The 19,767-nt window shown below is 45.9% G+C and overlaps 1 protein-coding gene across 3 annotated transcripts in view; it reads right to left on the reverse strand.

Annotated features, from left to right (window-relative positions):
- The window catches only part of LOC137424465 (ankyrin repeat domain-containing protein 26-like), a 159,893-nt gene that overhangs the window by 98,385 nt on the left and 41,741 nt on the right, over positions 1–19,767 (reverse strand). For all 3 annotated transcript variants that reach the window (XM_078775498.1, XM_078775499.1, XM_078775500.1), the window contains exons 10-11: positions 13,579–13,645; positions 3,259–3,380 (exon numbers count right to left, since the gene is read on the reverse strand). In XM_078775498.1, coding sequence (XP_078631624.1) covers positions 3,259–3,380; positions 13,579–13,645 — 189 coding nt within the window. The remainder of the gene's footprint in view (positions 1–3,258; positions 3,381–13,578; positions 13,646–19,767) is intronic.

Below are 19,767 nucleotides of genomic sequence, written 5' to 3' on the forward strand. Positions count from 1 at the left end.
GCATTGAAGATGAACTCATCTAACAATTTAAGAAACAGGAAGTAAATTCCTGCGTGGGGCTCGTGTGAAAAAATTCTGACTCAACCCGGGACTCGAACCCAGGAACTCATATATATATATTTACCTTCTTTAGCTTTACCTTTGTGCGTCGGATCTCAGCAACACACCATGCATTTTGGATTCTCATGTCTTTGTGGTTTGTGAATGCCCCTTGTAACTCATGTTGGCAATAAGTTTGGAGATGAGCTTTAGTCGGTGTACAGATCACAAAGCAACAATTACACCTGTATTGACCTCCTTGCAGCAGTGCTGATGTTTCATAAATTAATTAAAAAATATATCACTTCTTCTAAAATCTAAAAAATCTAAATCTAAAATCTAAAAAAATCTATCTAAAAAAATATATCCTAACCCGAACCCTAACAATGGACCAACTTCTATCTACCCATCCCAACAATCTCTTCTTCATATGTGGTAATTTCAATTGTCACCATGCCAGTTGGCTGGGTGTGGGTACCGCTCTCACCAGCCATGGCTCTTCAGCAAAGGACTTCTGCGACTCACTGGGACTGACACAATCTGTCAATTTCCCGACCCGGATCTCAGTCAACGGAGCATCTTCTCTTCTGGACTTGGTTATGACTAGCTTCCCTGAAAATGTCTGCTGCTCTTCTTCTGCTCCAATCGGCTCATCTGATCATGTGCTTGTTAAAGTGGACATCTCTCTGACCATTCTCAGAGAGCCTCCTCAGCGTCGACGAGTCTGGCATTTCACTCAGGCCAACTGGCACGGTCTTCAAGCAGCCATCAATCATCTGGACTGGTCTCCCATCTCTACCACCTCTGACATCAACTCATCCTGGGAATTCTTCCAAAATAAATTGCTCTCTCTCATGCACAGATTTATCCCATCTCGTCTTCAGTTGTCATACCCTTCATCCCGTCCATGGTACACGGAATCTTGTGGTGAGGCTGTTGCCCAGAAACAACTTGCTTTCGTCTCCTGGAAAGCAAATCCACGTAAGGAAATCTCATTTCCTTTCACAAAGCCCGAAACAAGTGTGTGTCCACCCTCAGGAGAGCCAGGAAAGAATATCTCTCCGTTCTCAAGACTGAACTCTCTTATCTGTCTCCCTCTCCCAAATCCTGGTGGCGTCTGGTCAAATCTGTTTCTGGTGTTTGTTCCCCCTCCATCCTCTCCCTCACCTCAAACGGCTACACGGCTGACTCCGCACGTGAAAACGCTGAATGCCTCAACTCTGTGTTTGCCTCTAAATCTTGTGTCCCAAACCCATCCCTCTCTGTACCCACCATACCCAGTCGTACCCAGCTGCTCCTGGACTCTGTGTCCTTTCCTCCTGACAAGGTGGAAAAGTTTCTGTCAACCCTCGACTCTGATTCTGCAACTGGACCTGACAGCATCAGCCCACGGGTCCTAAAATCCTGTTCTTCTGCTCTTTCACTCCCTCTCTCTGTTCTCTTCACCCTCTCTTTTGCTCAAGGTCATCTGCCATCTGCTTGGAAATCAGCCAACATCACCGTTTTGCACAAAAAAGGTGCAAAAACAGATCCTAGCAACTACAGACCAATCAGCCTTCTCCCAATTATCAGCAAAGTCATGGAATCCATCATTGCTTCAGATATGAAATCTTTCCTCTTCTCCAATGGCTTGATCTCTGATCATCAATTTGGTTTCAGACCTTGTCACTCTACTCTGGACATGCTGCTTCTGCTTTCTCAACAATGGATGGAGGTCCTCAATGCCAAACAGGAAATTAGAGCTGTCTCCCTCGACATATCACGTGCCTTCGATACGGTCTGGCACCCACTCTGCTCACCAAACCCTCCTCCTTTGGTATCCATGGAAATCTCCATGCATGGCTGGCGGACTTCCTCTCTCGACGTAGTCAACGTGTGACCCTGAATGGGTTTCTCTCATCTCCTCTTCCTGTTCAGGCTGGAGTTACCCAAGGCAGTGTTCTGGGCCCTGTGCTTTTTCTGGTCTTCATCAATGATCTCTCTGACTCTCTTGAAAATCCTGTCTATCTCTTTGCTGACGACTCTACTCTCTGTCGCTCTATTCCTCATCCCCCAGATCGGCAGTCTGCAGCCTCCTCACTCGCTGCAGACCTGGACAAAATCACAGACTGGGCAAACAAGTGGAACATGTCTTTCAATCCTGACAAATCTCACACTCTTACGATGTCTCTCCGAAAAGACCGACTGGACAACCCTCCCATCCACTTTCTGAATAATCCTCTCCAAGAAGTTCTGTCACTCAAGCTTTTGGGTCTCACTATCTGCCATGATCTTTCCTGGGAAAACCACATTTCAAATCTGGCCTCCAAAGCCAGTCGCCGACTGGGCATCCTCTGTCGTGCGAAGTCCTTCCTTGGCACACCTGAGCTCCTCACCACATACAAGGCTTTCATCCGCAGCTCAATGGAATACTGCTCTCCCCTCTGGGCTGGTGCTCCTGCCTCACACCTAGCTCATCGTCACGCTGTTGAAACCAAAGCATTCAGAATCATTGGAATCTCCTGCGATTAAGCTAACTCCAAGGGCCTTTCACTCACTCACCGCAGGCAGGTTGGTGGTCTTTCCGTCTTCTACCGACTCCTCTCTGGCCTTGCCCCCCCAGCCCTCTCTGGGCTCTGTCCCCCAAATATTCCTACAGGTCCCACAAGATCTGCCAGCAACCCTCTTATGGTTAAACTGCCAAAATCAAGACTCTCTGCTCACCTTCACTCCTTCATTCCTCTTTTCTCCCGCCTCTGGAACAAACTCCCTCACTCTCTTCAATCCCACTCCTCCCTCCAGGTCTTTAAAACAGCTGTTAACCACCATCTCTTATCTTCCCCCATCCAAAACATTGATCTTTTCTACCCACACTAATTTCATGCCAAATCCACTTTTTTGAAATACCAACTTCAGTCCTGGAAGTCTTTGGTGTCCTTATGTTTTATACTTCTCCCACCCCACCCCCCTTCGCATGCCTCCTCCCCCCAAGCCCTCTCCCTCCCACACATCTCCCTGCTCTCAAATGTTGTGTTTGTGTGCTTCCCCTTCTCTCCCCATCTTGTCTTCCGCTCCCTCCTTTTATATATTTTGTTTGTATGGTTGATTTGTTTGCGAAATAAATGTTAGCTCTTTCACGAGCCTCGATTCAGTATACAAAAAAAAAAAAAAAAAAGCAAATCTCTAAAATTAGTGATGAAGACAATATAAGCAGACAAAAATAATGAGAAAGATAATTACCTGATTATCATCATTATTGTGCTTTGGAGACGGCAAATGCCACTCAGGAATATTCTCATCATGGGAGAAAGTAGCTTCTTCAACAAGATCATCATCTTCTTCATTTGTTTCACTGTCACTTCCTGATCCGATAGTTTGTTTGAGCATCGGGAGAAAATATGGAAATCAAAACGAGTTATGTTTCAATCTCGAAACAGATTGCACAGGATTGATAAATCACAATTTATAAAATTAAAAGAGAAATACCAATAAAAAGGTTCTCCTTTCATATGGAAAACGTTTTGACTTGGATTAACACATTAGATCTAACCCCCTACCTCCACTGTCCCATATAAATATACTACATCTAACTCTCCCCCCCGCCACCCCTCCCCCCACCCCACCCCACTCCACCCCCACCTCCCATCCTCCAACAGAGGCCCCTCATGGAGCTGCTTTGGCAACTCCAGCAGCTCCTAAAGAGGGAAAGTGTATGTTGACTATAATGCTAGCAAAAAGGTCAATCATCTTTTGTATCGCCAAAAACATCAATCACCTATATTATCACCAACAGGATCAATGAATAGACCAATACATATATTATGTTCATGCTACTGTACAGATGACACTGCCCGACTTCAGTAGCGTCACTAGGGTTGGTATCACCCAGTGCGGTAACTCATGGTGTCACCAGAGCTGGAGACAGAGAGACTTTGGCCAACTAAATAATAGGCGCCATGTTGTTAACCAAGGTCAAGGGCACGCGCACGTGCGTTCAAGCGTGCATGCAACTCACTGCTATTAGGGACGGGTTTATTTTTATGTTCCTGAGTTTCATACATTGTTTAGTCAGTTGCGAATGAGTGGGAGTTGGGATGGATGAGTGGAAGTTGGGATGGATGAGTGGAAGGAGGGATGGGTGAGTGGAAGGAGGGATGGATGATGAGTGGAAGGATGGATGAGTGGAAGGAGGGATGGAGGAGTGGAAGGAAGGATGGATGAGTGGAAGTAGGGATGGAGGAGTGGAAGGAAGGATGGATGATGAGTGGAAGGATGGATGAATGGAAGGAGGGATGGGTGAGTGGAAGGAGGGATGGATGATGAGTGGAAGGATGGATGAGTGGAAGGAGGGATGGAGGAGTGGAAGGAAGGATGGATGAGTGGAAGTAGGGATGGAGGAGTGGAAGGAAGGATGGATGATGAGTGGAAGGAGGGATGAGTGGAAGTTGGGATGGATGAGTGGAAGGAGGGATGGGTGAGTGGAAGGAGGGATGGATGATGAGTGGAAGGATGGATGAGTGGAAGGAGGGATGGAGGAGTGGAAGGAAGGATGGATGAGTGGAAGTAGGGATGGAGGAGTGGAAGGAAGGATGGATGATGAGTGGAAGGAGGGATGAGTGGAAGTAGGGATGGGTGAGTGGAAGGAGGGATGGATGATGAGTGGAAGGATGGATGAGTGGAAGGAGGGATGGAGGAGTGGAAGGAAGGATGGATGAGTGGAAGTAGGGATGGAGGAGTGGAAGGAAGGATGGATGATGAGTGGAAGGAGGGATGGATGATGAGTGGAAGGATGGATGAGTGGAAGGAAGGACGGATGAGTGGAAGTTGGGATGGATGAGTGGAACTTTGGATGGATGAGTGGAAGGAAGGATGGATGAGTGGAAGGAGGGATGGAGGAGTGGAAGGAAGGATGGATGATGAGTGGAAGGAGGGATGGATTATGAGTGGAAGGATGGATGAGTGGAAGGAAGGACGGATGAGTGGAAGTTGGGATGGATGAGTGGAACTTTGGATGGATGAGTGGAAGGAAGGACGGATGAGTGGAAGTTGGGATGGATGAGTGGAACTTTGGATGGATGAGTGGAAGGAGGGATGGATGAGTGGAAGGAGGGATGGAGGAGTGGAAGGAAGGATGGATGATGAGTGGAAGGAGGGATGGATGATGAGTGGAAGGATGGATGAGTGGAAGGAAGGACGGATGAGTGGAAGTTGGGATGGATGAGTGGAACTTTGGATGGATGAGTGGAAGGAAGGATGGATGAGTGGAAGGAAGGACGGATGAGTGGACGTTGGGATGGATGAGTGGAACTTTGGATGGATGAGTGGAAGGAGGGATGGATGACTGGAAGGAGGGATGGATGAGTGGAAGGAGGGATGTATGAGTGGAAGGAGGGATGTATGAGTGGAAGGAGGGATGGGTGAGTGGAAGGAACGATGGATGAGTGGAAGGAGGGATGGATGAGTGGAAGGAAGGATGTATGAGTGGAAGGAGGGATGTATGAGTGGAAGGAGGGATGGATGAGTGGAAGGAGGGATGTATGAGTGAAAGGAGGGATGTATGAGTGGAAGGAGGGATGTATGAGTGGAAGTAGGGATGGAGGAGTGGAAGGAGGGATGGCTGAGTGGAAGGACGGATGGATGATGAGTGGAAGTTGGGATGTATGAGTGGAAGGAGGGATGTATGAGTGGAAGGAGGGATGGGTGAGTGGAAGGAACGATGGATGAGTGGAAGGAGGGATGGATGAGTGGAAGGAAGGATGTATGAGTGGAAGGAGGGATGTATGAGTGGAAGGAGGGATGGATGAGTGGAAGGAGGGATGTATGAGTGAAAGGAGGGATGTATGAGTGGAAGGAGGGATGTATGAGTGGAAGGAGGGATGGATGAGTGGAAGGAGGGATGTATGAGTGAAAGGAGGGATGTTTGAGTGAAAGGAGGGATGTATGAGTGAAAGGAGGGATGTATGAGTGGAAGGAGGGATGTATGAGTGGAAGGAGGGATGGGTGAGTGGAAGGACGGATGGATGAGTGGAAGGAGGGATGGGTGAGTGGAAGGAGGGATGGAGGAGTGGAAGGAAGGATGGATGAGTGGAAGTAGGGGTGGAGGAGTGGAAGGAGGGATGGCTGAGTGGAAGGACGGATGGATGATGAGTGGAAGTTGGGATGGATGAGGGGAAGGAGGGATGGATGAGTGGAAGTTGGGATGGATGAGTGGAAGTTGGGATGGATGAGTGGAAGGAAGGATGGATGAGTGGAAGGAGGGATGGAGGAGTGGAAGGAAGGATGGATGAGTGGAAGTAGGGATGGAGGAGTGGAAGTTGGGATGGAGGAGTGGAAGGAAGGATGGATGAGTGGAAGGAAGGATGGATGAGTGGAAGTAGGGATGGAGGAGTGGAAGTTGGGATGGAGGAGTGGAAGGAAGGATGGATGAGCGGAAGTAGGGATGGAGGAGTGGAAGTTGGGATGGAGGAGTGGAAGGAAGGATGGATGAGTGGAAGGACGGATGGATGATGAGTGGAAGTTGGGATGGATGAGGGGAAGGAGGGATGGATGAGTGGAAGTTGGGATGGATGAGTGGAAGTTGGGATGGATGAGTGGAAGGAAGGATGGATGAGTGGAAGGAGGGATGGAGGAGTGGAAGTAAGGATGGATGAGTGGAAGTAGGGATGGAGGAGTGGAAGTTGGGATGGAGGAGTGGAAGGAAGGATGGATGAGTGGAAGGAAGGATGGATGAGTGGAAGTAGGGATGGAGGAGTGGAAGTTGGGATGGAGGAGTGGAAGGAAGGATGGATGAGCGGAAGTAGGGATGGAGGAGTGGAAGTTGGGATGGAGGAGTGGAAGGAAGGATGGATGAGTGGAAGTAGGGATGGAGGAGTGGAAGGAGGGATGGAGGAGTGGAAGGAAGGATGGATGAGTGGAAGTAGGGATGGATGAGTGGAAGTAGGGATGGAGGAGTGGAAGTAGGGATGGAGGAGTGGAAGTTGGAATGGATGAGTGGAAGGAAGGATGGATGAGTGGAAGGAGGGATGGAGGAGTGGAAGTAGGGATGGAGGAGTGGAAGGAGGGATGGCTGAGTGGAAGGACGGATGGATGATGAGTGGAAGTTGGGATGGATGAGGGGAAGGAGGGATGGATGAGTGGAAGTTGGGATGGATGAGTGGAAGTTGGGATGGATGAGTGGAAGGAAGGATGGATGAGTGGAAGGAGGGATGGAGGAGTGGAAGGAAGGATGGATGAGTGGAAGTAGGGATGGAGAAGTGGAAGTTGGGATGGAGAAGTGGAAGTTGGGATGGAGGAGTGGAAGGAAGGATGGATGAGTGGAAGGAAGGATGGATGAGTGGAAGTAGGGATGGAGGAGTGGAAGTTGGGATGGAGGAGTGGAAGGAAGGATGGATGAGCGGAAGTAGGGATGGAGGAGTGGAAGTTGGGATGGAGGAGTGGAAGGCAGGATGGATGAGTGGAAGTAGGGATGGAGGAGTGGATGGAGGGATGGAGGAGTGGAAGGAAGGATGGATGAGTGGAAGTAGGGATGGAGGAGTGGAAGTAGGGATGGAGGAGTGGAAGTTGGGATGGATGAGTGGAAGGAAGGATGGATGAGTGGAAGGAGGGATGGAGGAGTGGAAGGAGGGATGGAGGAGTGGAAGGAAGGATGGATGAGTCGAAGGAGGGATGGAGGAGTGGAAGGAAGGATGGATGAGTGGAAGGACAGATGGATGATGAGTGGAAGTTGGGATGGATGAGGGGAAGGAGGGATGGATGAGTGGAAGTTGGGACGGATGAGTGGAAGGAAGGATGGATGAGTGGAAGGAGGGATGGAGGAGTGGAAGGAAGGATGGATGAGTGGAAGTAGGGATGGAGGAGTGGAAGGAAGGATGGATGATGAGTGGAAGGAGGGATGGATGATGAGTGGAAGGATGGATGAGTGGAAGGAAGGACGGATGAGTGGAAGTTGGGATGGATGAGTGGAACTTTGGATGGATGAGCGGAAGTAGGGATGGAGGAGTGGAAGTTGGGATGGAGGAGTGGAAGGAAGGATGGATGAGTGGAAGGATGGATGGATGATGAGTGGAAGTTGGGATGGATGAGGGGAAGGAGGGATGGATGAGTGGAAGATCAATCACTCATCCATCCTTCCGCTCATCCATCCCCCCTTCCACTCATCCATCCTTCCACTCACCCATCCATCCTTCCTTCCACCCATTCTCCATCCTTCCTTCCACTCATCATCCATGCTTCCTTCCACTCATCATCCATGCTTCCTTCCACTCATCCATCCCTCCTTCCACTCATCATCCATCCTTCCTTCCACCCATTCTCCATCCTTCCTTCCACTCATCATCCATCCTTCCTTCCACTCATCGATCCCTCCTTCCACTCAACCATCCCCACTTCCACTAAGCGAATGCATGCAATGCGATGCGCGTTCTGCTAGTTATGGAGGCTGGGTAACAACACGGCACCTGTGAATCACATGACAGTGCTTAACCAATCATAGGGCAGACCAGTTGAAACCGGGTTGACCGAACTCTCTCTCTCTGCGGCTCTGGGTGTCACCCCCCATGGACCTCCTCCCGTACCAGACCATACAGAATCCTTAGTAATGTTTCCTGTACTAATGTTACTCGTAAATCGTAATTCCCGTATATCACTGAATGTAGTGGCAATTGTCGTGACATAAACAACTAGCAAAATTTAAATTACACCTTTAAATTACAATATCTTCCGCACAGCCTAAATGTATTTACATTTACATCGTTTCATGTAGTTAAAGTGAAAATTCGGTAAGAAAACAATAGAATTCGAAGTAGAAACGTTTAAGAACTACATCAAAATTATGTTGATTTTAACGTTAAACTTTATTGTTACATGAGATACATTAATGGATTAGTTTTGCACAATCAACAACGGCCCAAATAATGGAGAACTTGTCGACAAATGCATATGGAAATATACTCATCAATGAAAGAATATCATAAAAATAAAAGTTATTGATATAGGTTCACAAATACTAATTACCACAATATTGTAGCTAAAACACCAGAAAACTTGACAAAAGCAGCGACGATAGAAACACCAGCGGGAACGAAAAGAGCGCGTGCTTGTAGCGCGTGCAGACGAAACCACGTGATTCGAAGCGTCATTGTAATTGGGTAATAATGACCACTCTGACCGGAGCGCATTAGAAGGTTCAAAAAGTAAATGAGCATGGAGTTTTAACCTTGTAGGTATATTGATACATGTAAGCTGGGCTTACGGAAAATGTTTTGTTGTTGTAACTAACTACAGGGATGTTCTTATAAAAATTAATAAACTTCTGCTGAAACTGCAAAAATTTGGTGTCACCCCCTCTGATAGTGTCGCCGGGTGTGGTCCGCACCCCCCGCACCCCCAAAGTGACGCCAGTGCCCGACTTACATTCCCACATAAGGACTGGAATACTCCACATTGGAACACCTCCTGCTGTCATCAGAATGGCTGTGTCAATCAAATCAATATTTGTTGGAAATAAAGCGCAAGAGCAGTCAGCGAAAGTGCTATCAATAACAAAACCACCGTTTAGAGGCCATTTTCCCCCGCAAAGCGGGGGTTGGCCTTTTCGGGGACCGTGGTAGTTGTTGTTTTTTGGTCCCCTTTTTGAAGCAATGTTTTACGGCCGGATGCCCTTCCTGACGCCAACCCTTTTTGCCGCCTTCAACGACAAACAGGGAATTACCAGTGAACTGGTACTCAATTAGCCGACCTCGGAAGGATGACAGGCTGAGTCAACCCCCCTGGCATTAATTCGGCGATCGACCGAGATTCGAACCCAGGATCCTAGGATCCTAAGCCGGCACCCTAGCCGCTAGCCCAACACCAGTCAATAAATAATTAACTGATGGCAATTTTATTGATTCAATTGGATTCCTTGGGCCCTAAAACCTAGGGTTAGACACCAAAACCACCTTTCTAGGTTGAATAATAATTGAGATATGGCCATTTTAAGCTCCCGGCGGCCATCTTGGACGCCATCTTGAAAATGACCCCTTTCTGGAAGTCGGATGTTACTAGATTTTTAGTATGTTATTTAGCATGCACAATGGTACCAGAATCCATTGAAAAACCTTTTGTATCAATTTTTTGGGGGTTCAACCATATATTGACCCCTCCAACAGGTTTTAACCTCTCGCATCGTCTTTAACCTGCGCATCGTAATTGAGTACCAGTTCACTGGTAATTCCCTGGTTGTCGTTAAAGGCGGCAAAAAGGGTTGGCGTCAGGAAGGGCATCCGGCCGTAAAACATTGCTTCAAAAAGGGGACCAGAAAAACAACAACAACCACGGTTCCTGAAAAAGGCCAACCCCCGCCTTGCGGGGAAAAATGGCCTCTAAAGGTGGTTATTAACAGGGGTCAACAAGGGGAAATTATTTATTAACTCAATCTCACATTGGGTCATTCGAGCCTGGTGTTGGCTTAGCGGTTAGGGTGCCAACTTGGGATCCTAGGATCCTGGGTTCGAATCCCGGTCGATCGCTGAATTAACACCAAGGGGGGTGACTCAGCCTGTCATCCTTTCGAGGTCGGCAAATTGAGTACCAGCTTGCTGGGATGAATGATCACGGTGTGTACCCCGATTTAGAATAGGTACACCGTATCCCTGCGCATCGTAAGAGCGTGACCAAGGGTTGGCGTCAGGAAGGGCATCCGGCCATAAAAACATTGCCTCAAACAGGGAACCATGATTGTCATGGGGCCCGCAAGGCTAACCCCCGCTCTAGTGGGGAAAATGGCCTTTAAAAAAAACGATCATTCATATACAGACTTGGCATTTAATATGGAATTTTTTTTTTCTAGACTTGGGTTTACTTTCTTAACTCAGTATATCAATCTGGTGAGTTTCTTTTACACTTTGGTGATTTATTTGTTAAAAGAACCATGTCACTGATTGCCTGTCGCAGCAAGAAGTCAACAACAGGATTATATCACAGGTGGCGTGGCAAAATGTACGGACAGGTGCATTTGACGATTGGCTTCACAGTCGGGTATACAAGGGTTGTTGCGTTCTGTATTAATGGAAAACAACTGCTGCACGTCTCCAAAAGTTATTGCCGCTTCCTCTGGAGATGGTCCGTCAACTCGACAATGCTGTTTGTCATGGAGTGGTGGCTTTACGAAATTACGGCATGAAAGAGCGTGCTATTGCTCGGCAGTATGGCATCACTCAAGGTCAGGTGTCAAAGATCCTGAAACGAAATGCTCAGAGGGGTGTCCCTACTCCAATACCGAGGCTAGGACGTCCCCGCAGAACCACAAGGAGGGATGATCGCCAGCTGCACTGGTTAGTCCGCAATGGCCATACCAAGTCCGCTAATCGGCTTCGGGCTGAGTGGCAGCAACTGACAAATGTGCCTGTATCCAGAAGGCTAGTCAACCAACGACTGGTTCAAGCAGGCTATCGTGCCAGGCGTCCCTTGAGAAAGCCACGCCTGATCAGACAACACCGCCAGCGCCGATTGCTGTGGGCCAGAGAGCACCGTCAATGGCAGCCAGGACACTGGAATCACATGATCTTCAGTGACGAGTCTAGATTTCTGGTCTATCGTCAAGATGGCCGTGTCCGAGTGCGCAGCCAAGTGCATGAAGCCTACAACAAAGATTGTATAGTGCCAAGAGTCCAAGCTGGAGGTGGTGGGGTGACCGTTTGGGCTGCTTTTCATGCAGGGGGCAAAACTGACCTGGTTGTTCTGAATGGAAACCTGAACCAGTTCAAGTACAGGGCCATTCTGGAAGAAACATTGCTTCCATTTGCTCGTGCAGCCTTTCGAGGAAACTTTGTCTTCCAAGATGACAATGCACGGCCTCATCGTGCTCGCATGATCCAACACTTTCTTGCTGACCGTGGTGTAGAGCATATGGAGTGGCCTGCCATGTCCCCGGATATGTATCCGATAGAGAACTTGTGGGCAGATTTAACGCGTCAAATCGACCACTTGGACCAGCAGCCGATCTCTGTGCGTGAATTGCAGCAGGCTATTGTCACTGCATGGCAAGTGATTCCTATCCAAACCTTGGCAAATCTCGTGAACAGCATGCCTCAACGTGTATGTGCTCTCCTGAATGCTCGTGGGGGTTACACGAAGTACTGAACTGTAATTTTACTGTCCGTAATCCCAGTCGTAATTTAACTTTTGTTTTTGTTAAAAAAAATTTTGGCTAATGTGCAAAATAAAGAGATACTTCTGGAAAACGTACAGAAGTTTAACACAGTACTGTCCATGAATTGAGTTCGATATCAGTTTACATCACTTTCAAGGATCAATTTATTTGTTTCGAAATGTCAAAGGTGGTTTTTGTTTCTTTTAAAGGTCACATTAACAAAATCTAGAATAATTTCAACATAATTCCAATGAACTTTTGGTTCTAAGACATCTTGAAAAGTAAGTTCACCCCCACAAATTTTTTTTCCCATATTATATTAAGGGTGTAGTACTGGTGGACAGGTGATTTTTTTTTTTAGCTGAACAGTTTCCTTATAGTCTTATAAACAAGAATCATGCTATTAGAGGTCATAGAAGTACCCCTAATTATTGAAAAATTTCCAAATTTTCTAACATTATACATGCCCCTCAATAACCGGAAGTAGAATTATTTGTTATAACTTTAATTTGCATCATTCTTTTGGGCTGAAATTTGGACAGGATATTCAGAATATCACTTCCTTTAAAATGATGAAGGCTTTTGTTTATAGGAGTAGCCATTGTGGATTTATTGAAGGACAACCAAGTTTTATCTGGTAATTGACATAATTAGCTAATTAGTGAACATTTGACATAATTTCACAAAATCCTCTCATCAGGTAGTAGAGTAACACATGTATAATACATGTACCAAGTTTTGTGTGAAAAGAATGACAGGTGACATAGAAGATAGAAGTAGAAATGTGTTCTTTGTTTTTCCTTGTTTTTTATTGACGGTCTAATTTATGCAAATTATATGCATGTAATATGACAAAGAAGCGTTGAAACTGGTCTGAGAGCCAAGATTGTATCTTTCAAGAAAAACTGAAAATTAGATACCTCTCAAAGGTACCTATGTAGTTTTCTCAATTTTTCACCAGTACTACACCCTTAAATGCCAAGTCTGTATATATAGAGATATATTGACATTGCGTCATTCTTGGTGGAACTTTGTACCATCTTTCAACTTGGCTTTGGGAGGGAAGCGTGGTGATTTGCGATGGTGCCATAGACTTTGCTCTGGTTGACCATGGCAAGTGGATTTTCAACAGATGATATGTCTTGAAAGTATTTATCACACCTTAGCAATCACAACTGCAGTACTCCAACCCTGTCCCCATAATTATAAACACCAGTAGACATCGATCTAGTGATCTGTGTGACTTGCTGCTTGTCGACGCATGGTATTTTTGGCAAAATGAGCACACGCTTCCGAGTAATAGAGAGGCAATGCATCAGTGGCACAGCCGTGCCCCCAGAAAATGATGCAGCTAAGCGGTCACAGGCTGTATACGAACTACCCCGACCATCATTGGAGAATAAAGTTAACAGATGACAAGAAAAAAATACCTTTTCTCCGAGCTTGTCCCAACACGGCCAGAAATTCTGAAAGGTCTGGTTTAGAGGCATCTGCTTTCTGGGATGCAAGGATTGAGGAAAATTACATCGTGCTTTGAGGAAAAGGAAAAAAGGTTAAAAATCAAAAAAATTTACTTCATATTCCTCGTTTATTGTATGGTTGGAATGCAGTTAGCACAGCATCGCAATGGTAATGGACTACCAAGCATTCAGAGACACGTAGTAGTTCCCAGAATAAGATATGGCTGTAATTTGTGTATAGAATAGACTTCCCGGTTTGGAGGGACAGGGGAGAGATATGGTGTTGTGAATTTAGCGTGTTTCTTTCCCCGAGTAATGTCCCCGGACTTTCCAACGTTTTGTCTGACAATCCATCTTTCAATGCCTCTTTGCCTTTCAAATCCCTTGCCCTTTCGCTTTCAAAGCTCCACTTTACCCCCTTCCCTCTTCCCACCCCCAACCCCCCATTTTCATTTGGCAACGGAAACCATCACCCTTTCACCGCCGAGTCACGCTCTCTACACATCACAGACTTCCCAGTTAACTCCGTACAATGGGCCCTTCAGGTGTGCAAATCATTGTGAAATTAAATGTATTTCTTTCTTTTCTTGCTTGCAAAACTCCTCAATTAAGCCCATTAAAGGCGATCATTGGTGCTACAGTTGTTGTCTTCTTTCTTTTCTTTCCAGCAACACTCATCAATTCAACCTATTAAAGACGATCAGTTGTCGTCATCCTGCAAAGCAGTTCCTGCAGACGACAAACAGCTGCTAACACAGTCGCTTTCCTTACCACGAGTCCTTTGGCCAAGCCTGCACTAACAGCTGCTTGTTCGGACCGCGAGAGCCGCCATGGGGGGAGCTAGCGCACCATGAGTTGGCACGAGCATGTTGCGAAACTGCGAGGGGGTGCTCAAACCTCTGCACTGCATATCTGGTCCACAAGAGCCGCAGCCATTCCTGTTTCAATTCACGCCAGCCCACCTGTCTGTTTAAGGTGAGCCAGGAGCTGCACCAACACTCTGCTCTGCCTCTAATCTAATAATACTAATAATAATAATAATAATAATAATAATAATAATAATAATAATAATACATTTATTTTGTACAGCGCTTTTCAAGAAACCCAAAGACACTTTGACATAGTACATAAAACAAAGACAAAAAAGACAAAAATACATAGGTTAAATAACCAAACAGAAAGGAAGGAGAAGGAGAAGAGACGGTCAGGGGTTGAATGCGGTGTTGAACAGGTGGGTCTTGAGTGATGATTTGAATGTGGTGAGTGAGGAGGAGTCTCTGATGGTTTGAGGTAGTGAGTTCCAGAGTGTGGGAGCGGCGATGGAGAAGGCCCTGTCCCCCCTGTATCTGAGTTTGGTCCGGATGGTGGGGGACAGGAGGTTGGCAGCAGCAGAGCGGAGGGTGCGGGTGGGAGTGTGTCTGGGAAGGAGGTCAGTCAGATAGGATGGGGCCAGGTTATGGAGGGCTTTGTAGGTCAGGAGGAGGATTTTGTACTGGATTCTCTGGGAGATGGGGAGCCCGTGGAGCTTGTGAAGGACAGGGGTGATGTGGTCCCGGGCCCGGGAATCTACTCCTCTTTCTAAATCTAGTCTCCCGGATGATTGATGGTGTCTGTCAAATGTTGTTCATCCCTAGAGAGGTAAGAATGTGTAGGTGAGCTCTGTAAGCATGAAGGATAATTCCTTTTCTTTTGTGCCTTTAATTGTGATATTTTGCTTGAAATCCTTACTGCCAATTGTGAATACGTCCTGAGTAAATATCGCCTTGTTGTGCTTTGTTAATAAATGTACTTGGTTTTGAACTGTTAAACGTTTCCAACTTGCTTGCTTTCATCCTTTCCTTCATTGGTCTGACTTAGTGTGTTAGCATAGTTAAATGCGAAGTTCTGCCCCACTGATGGGCTCTGTAATTAGCCAATGGCCATCCACAGTTCACTCAGCCATACATAATAAATAGGCGGGTGGCCGTTGAGGGTATGGTCCCCAATTGGCATCTCCAAACCACTGGTAAGGTAACGAGTTAATAAAGGAGCGAGAACCCTGCTAGGTTTGGTGGTTTCAATCGGCGTCTGTGGTTGACTAGCAACCCGGTTACGCAGAGTTATCCGTGACTAGTGGCCTCAGGACCGGAGGTCCAAGCCAATCAGGCTTAAAATGCAACTTAAAATGTGAAAATTAAAATAAATAAAAATGTTAAATAAAATTAAAATACAAAATGCAACTTAAAGGTAGACACAGAAAGATTCTATGAAGTGCTGAGTTAAAACACAATCCCATACAAGCCATAGCAGATAACAGAAATAAATGTCAAACAGCATGCAGGTAGAACTGACAGTGGAAAAAAACAAAGGGAATGAATGATCAGGGAAAAAAGGAGGGGAATGAGAGGAGGAAACACTGAAACCAGCAAGTAAAATGTTTGGTTTAGAAAAGGTTAATGGAGGTAATAAAGATCATGGCTCAGAATTAAGAATGATAAGTGATGGTGGTTTACTGCTTGCTTGAAGGCCTGGAGGGTAGAGTGAGCCAGGCCAGCCTCTGGAAGGTGGTTCCATCGATGGGAGAGGCGAGCAATTAAAAGAGCGGAGGTGTGCAGTCAGCCTGGATTTTGGAAGTGCAGTCAGGAGGGGATTACTACAGACTTGGCATTTAATATGGAATATTTTTTGTGTGGGGGTGAACTTACTTTTCAAGATGTCTTAGAACCAAAAGTTTATTGGAATTATGTTGAAATTATTCTAGATTTTGTTAATGTGACCTTTAAAAGAAACAAAAACCACATTTGACATTTTGAAACAAATAAATTGATCCTTGAAAGTGATGTAAACTGATATTGAACTCAATTCATGGACAGTACTGTGTTAAACTTCTGTACGTTTTCCAGAAGTATCTATTTATTTTGCACATTAGCCAAAATTTTTTTTAACAAAAACAAAAGTTAAATTATGACTGGGATTACGGACAGTAAAATTACAGTTCAGTACTTCGTGTAACCCCCACGAGCAATCAGGAGAGCACGTACACGTTGAGGCATGCTGTTCACGAGATTTGCCAAGGTTTGGACAGGAATCGCTTGCCATGCAGTGACAATAGCCTGCTGCAATTCACGCACAGAGATCGGCTGCTGGTCCAAGTGGTTGATTTGACGCGTTAATTCTGCCCACAAGTTCTCTATCGGATACATATCCGGGGACATGGCAGGCCACTCCATATGCTCTACACCACGGTCAGCAAGAAAGTGTTGGATCATGCGAGCACGATGAGGCCGTGCATTGTCATCTTGGAAGACAAAGTTTCCTCGAAAGGCTGCACGAGCAAATGGAAGCAATGTTTCTTCCAGAATGGCCCTGTACTTGAACTGGTTCAGGATTCCATTCAGATGAACCAGGTCAGTTTTGCCCCCTGCATGAAAAGCAGCCCAAACGGTCATCCCACCACCTCCAGCTTGGACTCTTGGCACTATACAATCTTTGATGTAGGCTTCATGCACTTGTCTGCGCACTCGGACGCGGCCATCTTGACGATAGACCAGAAATCTAGACTCGTCACTGAAGATCACGTGATTCCAGTGTCCTGGCTGCCATTGACGGTGCTCTCTGGCCCACTGCAATCGGCGCTGGCGGTGTTGTCTGGTCAGGCGTGGCTTTCTCAGGGGACGCCTGGCACGATAGCCTGCTTGAACCAGTCATTGGTTGACTAGCCTTCTGGATACAGGCACATTTGTCAGTTGCTGCCACTCAGCCCTAAGCCGATTAGCTGACTTGGTATGGCCATTGAGGACTAACCGGTGCAGCTGGCGATCATCCCTCCTTGTGGTTCTGCGGGGACGTCCTGGCCTCGGTATTGGAGTAGGGACACCCCTCTGAGCATTTCGTTTCAGGATATTTGACACCTGACCTTGAGTGATGGCATACTGCCGAGCAATAGCACGCTGTTTCATGCCGTAATTTCGTAAAGCCACCACTCCATGACAAACAGCATTGTCGGGTTGACGGACCATCTCCAGAGGAAGCGGCAATAACTTTTGGAGACGTGCAGCAGTTGTTTTCCACTAATACAGAACGCAACAACCCTTGTATACCCGACTGTGAAGCCAATCATCAAATGCACCTGTCCGTACATTTTGCCACGCCACCTGTGATATAATCCTGTTGTTGACTTCTTGCTGCGACAGACAATCAGTGACATGGTTCTTTTAACAAATAAATCACAAAAGTGTAAAAGAAACTCACCAGATTGATATACCGAGTTAAGAAAGTAAACCCAAGTCAAGAAAAAAAAATAATATTCCATATTAAATGCCAAGTCTGTAGAAGAATACGTGCATCCTGGAGTTACTGTGGAGTGTTGGAGTACTGAGAGATTAGAGGAAGCAATGTTGCAAAATAGATGGTAGAAAGCAGAGACCACCGACCTACCAGTGATGTGAGAGCAACAGTCCTTGTGCTTCAATCTCATCACGAGAGATTCCAAAAACTATGAGAGCTTTAGATTCGACAGATTGCAGGAGAGACAGGTGTGATGCTGGGGTGCTAGTCCATGGTACACCATCGTGCTACAACAGACAAAGGCCTTGTAGAATGTGAGTAGCGATTATTTTTCAAGAAAATACTTGGATCGATGGAGGAAGCCCAGTCTGTGGCTTGTTTTTACAGCCAGCGTTGTTACGTGGTTGACACAGGAAAGATCATGGCTTCTGGCTAAGCCTACAAGTTCACGAAACTGAATCTCTTCCAGTGGATGACCAAGGAAATAGATAGTTGGGTTTGTTTGACAATTACCCCCAAAGAAATAGGGTGAGACTGTAGGATTTTCTGGGATTGAAGGATATGTTCCACTTATAAGAGCAGTGTCTAATCATTTCCATATCAGCAAACAGAGAGAGAGAGAGACACACACAGATGCTGTCGACTTAGCCAAGGAATTGGGGTACTGTATGAATAAACAATCAAACTTTTTCATCAGGTATGAATATTGTGATACAATAACAGGAAACAATCAAGCCCGATATCATAGAACTCAATCAAAACTCCAGGCGTGCTGTCACGTACCTTTTTCTCATGAGTGGCTTCTGTCCAGCCACTCTCCCATAAAGCCTAGATTTATTAAATTCTGCAGAGACTGTTGTCCTGGCAGGTTCTCCCATCTCAGCCAAGGAACTCTGTAGTTCTGTCAGAGTGGTCATCAGGTTCTTGGTCACCTCCCTGACCAAGGTCCTTCTTGCCCAGGTTACTCAGTGTGATCGGACGGCCATCTCTAGGAAGAGCCTGGGTAGTTCCTAATAAGTTCATATTTTTTCCATTTCCTAATGATGGAGCTCACTATCATTTCCTAATGATAAATTTCCTAATTTTATACCCTCTTGGGAACTATCAACATTCTAGAAATTGTTTTATACCCTTTCCCAAATCTATGCCTCCTCACAATTATATATCGGAGTTCTACGGACAGTTCCTTGGCCTTCATGGTAGGGTTTCTCCTCTGACATGCACAGTCAACTGTGGCACCTTATATAGAAAGGTGTGTTTCTTTCTAAATAATGTCCAATCGATTGAATTGCCCACAGCTGGACTCCAATCAAGTTGTAAAGACATCTCAAGGTTGATCAAAGGAAATTCGATGCACCTGAGCTCAATTTCGAGTGTCATAGTTAAGAGGTTGACTATTTAATGACTGAAGACATTTCAGCTTTTCATTTCTATTTTTTTTTTTTTTTTTGTAAACAGAATCGAGGCTCGTGAAAAAGCTAACATTTATCACAAAAAAAAAATCAAACGGCCAAACAAAATATATAAAAAGAGGGAGCGGTAGACAAGATGGGGAGAGAAGGGGAAGAACACAAACACATTTGAGAGCAGGGACATCGGGAGATGTGTGGGAGGGAGAGGGCTTGGGGGGAGGAGGCGTGGGAAGGGGGAGGGGGTGGGAGAAGTATAAATTATTTCTAAAATATTAAATAACAGCAAGCAAGATTTCTAAAAAAAAAAAAATACACTGACATTATGGGGTATCATGTATAGATCAGTGTTAAGAAAAACTCAATTTGAACCATTTTAAATTCAAGCTATAACACAACAAAATGTGAAAAAAGTCAAAGGGTGTGAATACTTTCTGAAGGCACTGTATATTCAAGTTCCCCTTCCTTCATTTAACAATGTAGT

Source organism: Myxine glutinosa, chromosome 4 (genome assembly GCF_964187855.1).
Source record: "Myxine glutinosa chromosome 4, kmMyxGlut1.1, whole genome shotgun sequence".
NCBI lineage: Eukaryota > Metazoa > Chordata > Myxini > Myxiniformes > Myxinidae > Myxine > Myxine glutinosa.